This window comes from Lampris incognitus, unplaced genomic scaffold, assembly GCF_029633865.1.
Source record: "Lampris incognitus isolate fLamInc1 unplaced genomic scaffold, fLamInc1.hap2 scaffold_184, whole genome shotgun sequence".
Classification (NCBI taxonomy): Eukaryota; Metazoa; Chordata; class Actinopteri; order Lampriformes; family Lampridae; genus Lampris; species Lampris incognitus.
This window is the reverse complement of record NW_026611143.1, coordinates 26,325-35,000: the sequence shown is the minus strand read 5'-3', so window position 1 is coordinate 35,000 and position 8,676 is coordinate 26,325. Positions and strand designations below refer to the sequence as shown.

At 43.9% G+C, this 8,676-nt stretch overlaps 1 protein-coding gene across 1 annotated transcript in view; it reads right to left on the bottom strand.

The window, feature by feature from the left end:
* The window catches only part of LOC130132837 (multiple epidermal growth factor-like domains protein 11), a gene marked incomplete at its 3' end in the record, with an annotated part of 104,816 nt that extends 96,982 nt beyond the window's left edge, over nt 1-7,834 (bottom strand). Inside the window, exons 1-3 of the mRNA XM_056301857.1 lie at nt 7,740-7,834; nt 6,002-6,103; nt 4,716-4,816 (exon numbers count right to left, since the gene is read on the bottom strand). Coding sequence (XP_056157832.1) covers nt 4,716-4,816; nt 6,002-6,103; nt 7,740-7,834 — 298 coding nt within the window. The remainder of the gene's footprint in view (nt 1-4,715; nt 4,817-6,001; nt 6,104-7,739) is intronic.
* Between the last annotated feature and the right edge of the window lie 842 nt (nt 7,835-8,676).

Below are 8,676 nucleotides of genomic sequence, written 5' to 3'. Positions count from 1 at the left end.
TCACATCTGTGGTGTTGTTTCCTGGCATGAAACCATGAAACCATTACTACCGCTTGCTCTTTGATAGTTTTACTGGTAATGGTGTTGGTAAGTGATGTGTTGATGGTGTTACTGGTAATGGTGTTGGTAAGTGATGTGTTGATGGTGTTACTGGTAATGGTGTTGATACGTGATGTGTTGATGGTGTTACTGGTAATGGTGTTGGTAAGTGATGTGTTGATGGTGTTACTGGTAATGGTGTTGGTAAGTGATGTGTTGATGGTGTTACTGGTAATGGTGTTGGTAAGTGACGTGTTGATGATGGTACTGGTAATGGTGTTGGTAAGTGATGTGTTGATGGTGTTACTGGTAATGGTGTTGGTAAGTGATGTGTTGACGGTGTTACTGGTAATGGTGTTGGTAAGTGATGTGTTGATGGTGTTACTGGTAATGGTGTTGGTAAGTGACGTGTTGATGGTGTTACTGGTAATGGTGTTGGTAAGTGACGTGTTGATGGTGTTACTGGTAATGGTGTTGGTAAGTGATGTGTTGATGGTGTTACTGGTAATGGTGTTGGTAAGTGATGTGTTGATGGTGTTACTGGTAATGGTGTTGGTAAGTGATGTGTTGATGATGGTACTGGTAATGGTGTTGGTAAGTGATGTGTTGATGGTGTTACTGGTAATGGTGTTGGTAAGTGATGTGTTGATGATGGTACTGGTAATGGTGTTGGTACATGATGTGTTGACGGTGTTACTGGTAATGGTGTTGGTAAGTGACGTGTTGATGGTGTTACTGGTAATGGTGTTGGTAAGTGATGTGTTGATGATGGTACTGGTAATGGTGTTGGTAAGTGATGTGTTGATGATGGTACTGGTAATGGTGTTGGTACATGATGTGTTGACGGTGTTACTGGTAATGGTGTTGGTAAGTGACGTGTTGATGGTGTTACTGGTAATGGTGTTGGTAAGTGATGTGTTGATGGTGTTACTGGTAATGGTGTTGGTAAGTGACGTGTTGATGATGGTACTGGTAATGGTGTTGGTAAGTGATGTGTTGACGGTGTTACTGGTAATGGTGTTGGTAAGTGATGTGTTGACGGTGTTACTGGTAATGGTGTTGGTAAGTGACGTGTTGATGATGGTACAGGTAATGGTGTTGGTAAGTGATGTGTTGACGGTGTTACTGGTAATGGTGTTGGTAAGTGATGTGTTGATGGTGTTACGGGTAATGGTGTTGATACGTGATGTGTTGATGGTGTTACTGGTGATGGTGTTGGTAAGTGATGTGTTGATGGTGTTACTGGTAATGGTGTTGGTAAGTGACGTGTTGATGATGGCACTGGTAAAGGTATTTGTAAGTGATGTGTTTATGGTGTTACTGGTAATGGTGTTGGTAAGTGATGTGTTGATGGTGTTACTGGTAATGGTGTTGGTAAGTGACGTGTTGATGATGGTACTGGTAAAGGTATTTGTAAGTGATGTGTTGATGGGGTTACTGGTAATGGTGTTGATGATGGTACTGGTAAAGGTATTTGTAAGTGATGTCTTGATGGGGTTACTGGTAATGGTGTTGGTACGTGATGTGTTGATGGTGTTACTGGTAATGGTGTTGGTAAGTGATGTGTTGATGGTGTTACTGGTAATGGTGTTGGTAAGTGATGTGTTGATGGTGTTACTGGTAATGGTGTTGGTAAGTGATGTGTTGATGGTGTTACTGGTAATGGTGTTGGTAAGTGATGTGTTGACGGTGTTACTGGTAATGGTGTTGGTAAGTGATGTGTTGATGGTGTTACTGGTAATGGTGTTGGTAAGTGAAGTGTTGATGGTGTTACTGGTAATGGTGTTGGTAAGTGACGTGTTGATGGTGTTACTGGTAATGGTGTTGGTAAGTGATGTGTTGATGGTGTTACTGGTAATGGTGTTGGTAAGTGATGTGTTGATGGTGTTACTGGTAATGGTGTTGGTACATGATGTGTTGACGGTGTTACTGGTAATGGTGTTGGTAAGTGATGTGTTGACGGTGTTACTGGTAATGGTGTTGGTAAGTGATGTGTTGATGATGGTACTGGTAATGGTGTTGGTACATGATGTGTTGACGGTGTTACTGGTAATGGTGTTGGTAAGTGACGTGTTGATGGTGTTACTGGTAATGGTGTTGGTAAGTGATGTGTTGATGGTGTTACTGGTAATGGTGTTGGTAAGTGATGTGTTGATGATGGTACTGGTAATGGTGTTGGTAAGTGATGTGTTGATGATGGTACTGGTAATGGTGTTGGTACATGATGTGTTGACGGTGTTACTGGTAATGGTGTTGGTAAGTGACGTGTTGATGGTGTTACTGGTAATGGTGTTGGTAAGTGATGTGTTGATGGTGTTACTGGTAATGGTGTTGGTAAGTGACGTGTTGATGATGGTACTGGTAATGGTGTTGGTAAGTGATGTGTTGACGGTGTTACTGGTAATGGTGTTGGTAAGTGATGTGTTGATGGTGTTACTGGTAATGGTGTTGGTAAGTGACGTGTTGATGATGGTACAGGTAATGGTGTTGGTAAGTGATGTGTTGACGGTGTTACTGGTAATGGTGTTGGTAAGTGATGTGTTGACGGTGTTACTGGTAATGGTGTTGGTAAGTGACGTGTTGATGATGGTACAGGTAATGGTGTTGGTAAGTGATGTGTTGACGGTGTTACTGGTAATGGTGTTGGTAAGTGATGTGTTGATGGTGTTACTGGTAATGGTGTTGATACGTGATGTGTTGATGGTGTTACTGGTGATGGTGTTGGTAAGTGATGTGTTGATGGTGTTACTGGTAATGGTGTTGGTAAGTGACGTGTTGATGATGGCACTGGTAAAGGTATTTGTAAGTGATGTGTTGATGGTGTTACTGGTAATGGTGTTGATACGTGATGTGTTGATGGTGTTACTGGTAATGGTGTTGGTAAGTGACGTGTTGATGATGGTACTGGTAAAGGTATTTGTAAGTGATGTGTTGATGGGGTTACTGGTAATGGTGTTGATGATGGTACTGGTAAAGGTATTTGTAAGTGATGTCTTGATGGGGTTACTGGTAATGGTGTTGGTACGTGATGTGTTGATGGTGTTACTGGTAATGGTGTTGGTAAGTGATGTGTTGACGGTGTTACTGGTAATGGTGTTGGTAAGTGACGTGTTGATGATGTTACTGGTAATGGTGTTGGTAAGTGATGTGTTGATGGTGTTACTGGTAATGGTGTTGGTAAGTGATGTGTTGATGATGGTACTGGTAATGGTGTTGGTAAGTGATGTGTTGACGGTGTTACTGGTAATGGTGTTGGTAAGTGATGTTTTGATGGTGTTACTGGTAATGGTGTTGGTAAGTGATGTGTTGACGGTGTTACTGGTAATGGTGTTGGTAAGTGATGTGTTGATGGTGTTACTGGTAATGGTGTTGGTAAGTGATGTGTTGATGGTGTTACTGGTAATGGTGTTGGTAAGTGACGTGTTGATGATGGTACTGGTAAAGGTGTTGGTAAGGGATGTGTTGATGGTGTTACAGGTAAAGGTATTTGTAAGTGATGTGTTGATGGGGTTACTGGTAATGGTGTTGATGATGGTACTGGTAAAGGTATTTGTAAGTGATGTCTTGATGGGGTTACTGGTAATGGTGTTGATGGGGTTACTGGTAATGGTGTTGGTAAGTGATGTGTTGACGGTGTTACTGGTAATGGTGTTGGTAAGTGATGTGTTGACGGTGTTACTGGTAATGGTGTTGGTAAGTGATGTGTTGATGGTGTTACTGGTAATGGTGTTGGTAAGTGACGTGTTGATGATGGTACTGGTAATGGTGTTGGTAAGTGATGTGTTGATGGTGTTACTGGTAATGGTGTTGGTAAGTGATGTGTTGATGATGGTACTGGTAATGGTGTTGGTAAGTGATGTGTTGACGGTGTTACTGGTAATGGTGTTGGTAAGTGATGTGTTGATGGTGTTACTGGTAATGGTGTTGGTAAGTGATGTGTTGACGGTGTTACTGGTAATGGTGTTGGTAAGTGATGCGTTGATGGTGTTACTGGTAATGGTGTTGGTAAGTGATGTGTTGATGGTGTTACTGGTAATGGTGTTGGTAAGTGATGTGTTGACGGTGTTACTGGTAATGGTGTTGGTAAGTGATGTGTTGATGGTGTTACTGGTAATGGTGTTGGTAAGTGATGTGTTGATGGTGTTACTGGTAATGGTGTTGGTAAGTGATGTGTTGACGGTGTTACTGGTAATGGTGTTGGTAAGTGATGTGTTGATGGTGTTACTGGTAATGGTGTTGGTAAGTGACGTGTTGATGATGGTACTGGTAAAGGTGTTGGTAAGTGATGTGTTGATGGTGTTACAGGTAAAGGTATTTGTAAGTGATGTGTTGATGGGGTTACTGGTAATGGTGTTGATGATGGTACTGGTAAAGGTATTTGTAAGTGATGTCTTGATGGGGTTACTGGTAATGGTGTTGATGATGGTACTGGTAATGGTGTTGGTAAGTGATGTCTTGATGGGGTTACTGGTAATGGTGTTGATGGGGTTACTGGTAATGGTGTTGATGATGGTACTGGTAATGGTGTTGGTAAGTGACGTACTGGTGGTAGTGATACTGTACTGCTACATACAAACAAACGGTTTGATGTTGGTTTTCTTGGTGGTATAACTGGTTTTAGTGGTATAACTGGTTTTAACGGTATGACTGGTTTTGGATCTAGGATAGATACTTACGGACACAAAGGTCTCCACTCTCATAGAAGCCTGGACAACACTGAGAACGTCTTCTGTACATTGTCCTCACTCCTCTTCTGTAGGCAGTCTTATAACTAGTCCTGTAAACACACACACACACACACACACATTCAGCTGCATCTCTGTATCTGTGTGTGTGTGTGTGTGTGTGTGTGTGTGTGTGTGTGTGTGTGTGTGTGTGTGTGTGTGTGTGTGTGTGTGTGTGTGTGTGTACATGCATAACGTTCCTGTGATATGCTTATACCAGTAGGAGGATGAGCAGCCCCCTCTCCCTCTTCCCCACTCTTTCCTTTTGAAGCACCGACTTACATAATGTCTTACCTGTTGTGATTCCTCCCCTAAATGATGTGTTATTTTGAAGTGAGAAACACATTAAGTCAAGTAATTGGCGAAGTGAAGGTTTACTTGTCATAGCAAGCGCGCTGTGAATCCAGTTTGGAATCTAAATGATGTGGGAGAATTTTCTCCCAGCGCTCCAGTCTAGCTGGTAGACGGCTTAGTGTCATGGCAGCGTGCACCTTGACCATGGCACCGATAACGCCAAGGTCAGGGGTTAGATTCCCCAAGACACCCATACTGTGGTGTGATGCAGTCATGTCACTGTAAAGCACTTTGCGTCGTAGGATGAGGAAAACACTGCAGTGATGCTGTCATTCATTCTATGGGATTTCAGTCCAATGCTGGAAAAGTAGAACTGATCCGCTAAGGCTGGTTCATGGAAAACCACCAGGCAGGGCAGATGGACTTCTCCTTGACCCGACAGCCAATCCAGACCAGTGACAGCCTGCCTGTGTGCCTCATGGCAAGGCAATGGCACAAAGACTAAGCCTGACTTAGGCCATGCTGTCAGCAAGTTGTGTGACATAATGTGACATTTGATTTGATTTGATTGACCAACTCCAGTTCGTCTTGCCATGCCTTGCTCAGGGGCACAGACAGGAGTATTAACCCTAACATGCTATGTCTTTTTGACAGACACGGCGAGGACATGCAAACTCCACGCAGAGGACGACCTGGGATGACCCGAAGGTTGGACAACCCCGGAGTTCGAACCCAGGACCTTCTTGCTGTGAGGCGACAGCGCTAACCACTGCAAAATCCGTGCCACCCCACATAGAAATCAGTGTAATGGTTTGAAATGTAAAACATGTGACAAATGTGCTGAAGGAACAAAATGAAGGCAATGTTGTCCCTGAGGTAGAGAAATCTTTTTTTTAAGTTTAATATTCAACAGTAATGTTGTTTGGCTTGGAGGTGTGTCGTACCTGTGTCTGGTGCATTTGAACCAGTTGAGGATGTCTGTGCAATGGGTGTAGAAGACCTGGTCGAATGGATGGGCGTAGGATTCCTGCACCGTCACTGCATAGCTGGAGGAACAAACATGAACACAACATGAAGACAACATGGAGACAACATGAAGAAAACATGAAGACAACATGGAGACAATATACAGACAACATGGAAACAACATGATGACAACGTGAAAGCAACATGAAGACAACATGATAGCAACATGAAGAAACCATGAAAACAACATGAAGACAACATGGAGACAACATGAAGACATCATGAAGACAACATAAAGAAAACATGAAGACATCATGAAGACAATATACAGACAACATGGAAACAATATGATGACATCATGAGGACAATATACAGACAACATGGAAACAACATGATGACAACATGAAACCAACATGAAGACATCATGAGGACAATATACAGACAACATGAAGACAATATACAGACAACATGGAAACAACATGAAGACATCATGAGGACAATATACAGACAACATGAAGACAATATACAGACAACATGGAAACAACATGAAGACATCATGAGGACAATATACAGACAACATGAAGACAATATACAGACAACATGGAAACAACATGAAGACATCATGAGGACAATATACAGACAACATGGAAACAACATGATGACAACGTGAAAGCAACATGAAGACAACATGGAAGCAACATGAAGACAACATGGGAGCAACATGAAAACAACATGGAAGCAACATGAAGACATCATGGAGACAACATGAAGATGATATGGACGCAACATGAAGACAACATGAAGACAATATAAAGACAACATGGAAGCAACATGAAGACAATATAAAGACAACATGGAAGCAACATGAAGACATCATGGAGACAACATGAAGATGATATGGATGCAACATGAAGACAACATGAAGACAATATAAAGACAACATGAAGACAATATGGAAGCAACATGAAGAAAACGTGAAGAAAACATGAAGACAACACAGAAGCAACATGAAGACAACATGGAAGCAACATGAAGACAACATGGGAGCAACATGAAGACAACATGAAGACAACATGGGAGCAACATGAAGACAACATGAAGACAACACAGAAGCAACAGGGGAGGCCACATGAAGACAACATGACGACAACATGGGAGCAACATGGAGACAACATGGGAGCAACATGGAGACAACATGGGAGCCAACGTGAAGACAACATGAAGCCAACAGGAAGCCAGCATGCTGGCTCTAACAGAAATCTACAGGACGGCCCTACAGTAGCAGCTGGCACAGAGAAAACGTCTAACTGTGTAATAAACAACGCCTCGAACTATGAATTCTTATCATCTCCTCTCTGTTCTTTTAACGTGCTTCTTCTTTCTTCGGCTGACTGGGGAATTGAGCAACATGCTGTGGGGTGAATACCGGGATATTCACCCGAGCCAGTTTCCCTTTCTATCCGTGGCGTTTAACATGTGGGGACTATTGAGTGCCATGGTGTTTCTACGTCAGCGTAGCTCTTAGCAGACGTCTCATTAGCATGGCTGTGGATTTACAGCCTTGGAATTTCCCCGGAAGTAAAACGTTTTCCCCTGTTGCCTCTCAGCGCCAGCAAACTGTCAGCCGCAATTTATGAAGAGCGGTGCATTAGCTCAGTGTGGCACCTCGGCTGGTCTCCATTTCATTGTCAAATGGACTAACTGGGGTAAACAGACCTCTCCCAGTGGCTGCACACGTTGGGGTCGTCCGGGTTGAGGGCCAACGCTGCCGACATCAAACCACACAGGAGCCACGGCAGGGTGGGCCCCATGGTGCTCTGACCTCCCTCCTGAGACACAGAGACAGAGAGACAGACAGACAGAGAGACAGACAGACAGACAGAGAGAGAGACGGACAGAGAGAGCATCTCGTCATATTTCCAGTGAACATTTCTTTTCGATCTTTAATCTCTTTTGTACCTTTGTGTCTACTGGTAAATGCAGGATGAACATGGTAACAGAGAATAGTGCTCTCTGATTGGCTGGAGGGTGCGTGTTAAAACCCTATAATACACACTTAGCGCGGCTCAAGTTTCATCGCCGTTCTAAATTCGTACACTGTAACCATAGCAACACCCCGAACCACTAGCAAGACCAGCAAACATTCAAACGTAGCGTAGTGGCTAGTTCTTGCTTCGTAAACTTCTCATTCTGAGTTCGAAACGTTCAACAAAGTGAATGATTTGTAATTCTTTGGCGAGTGACCGTGGTATAAACTGGATCATTTTGGGGCGGCACAGTTGCGCAGTGGTTAGTGCTGTCGCCTCACAGCAAGAAGGCCCCGGGTTCGAACCCCAGGGTTGTCCAACCTTAGGGCTCGTCCCAGGTCGTCCTCTGTATGGAGTTTGCATGTTCTCCCCGCGTCTGCGGCGGGTTTTCTCCGGGTGCCCCGGTTCCCCCACCATCATTGTTAGGGTCGGTACTCCTGTCTGTGCCCCTGACCGAGGCCTGGCGAGACCAACTGCAGTTGGTCCCCGGGTGTTGGTCCACGGGTGTTGGTCCACGGCGGCTGCCCACTGCTGCTAGCTACACGGCTAGGATGGGTTACATGCAGAGTGTAATTTCCCTACGGGGATCAATATCCATCCATTATCCGAACCGCTTACCCTGCTCT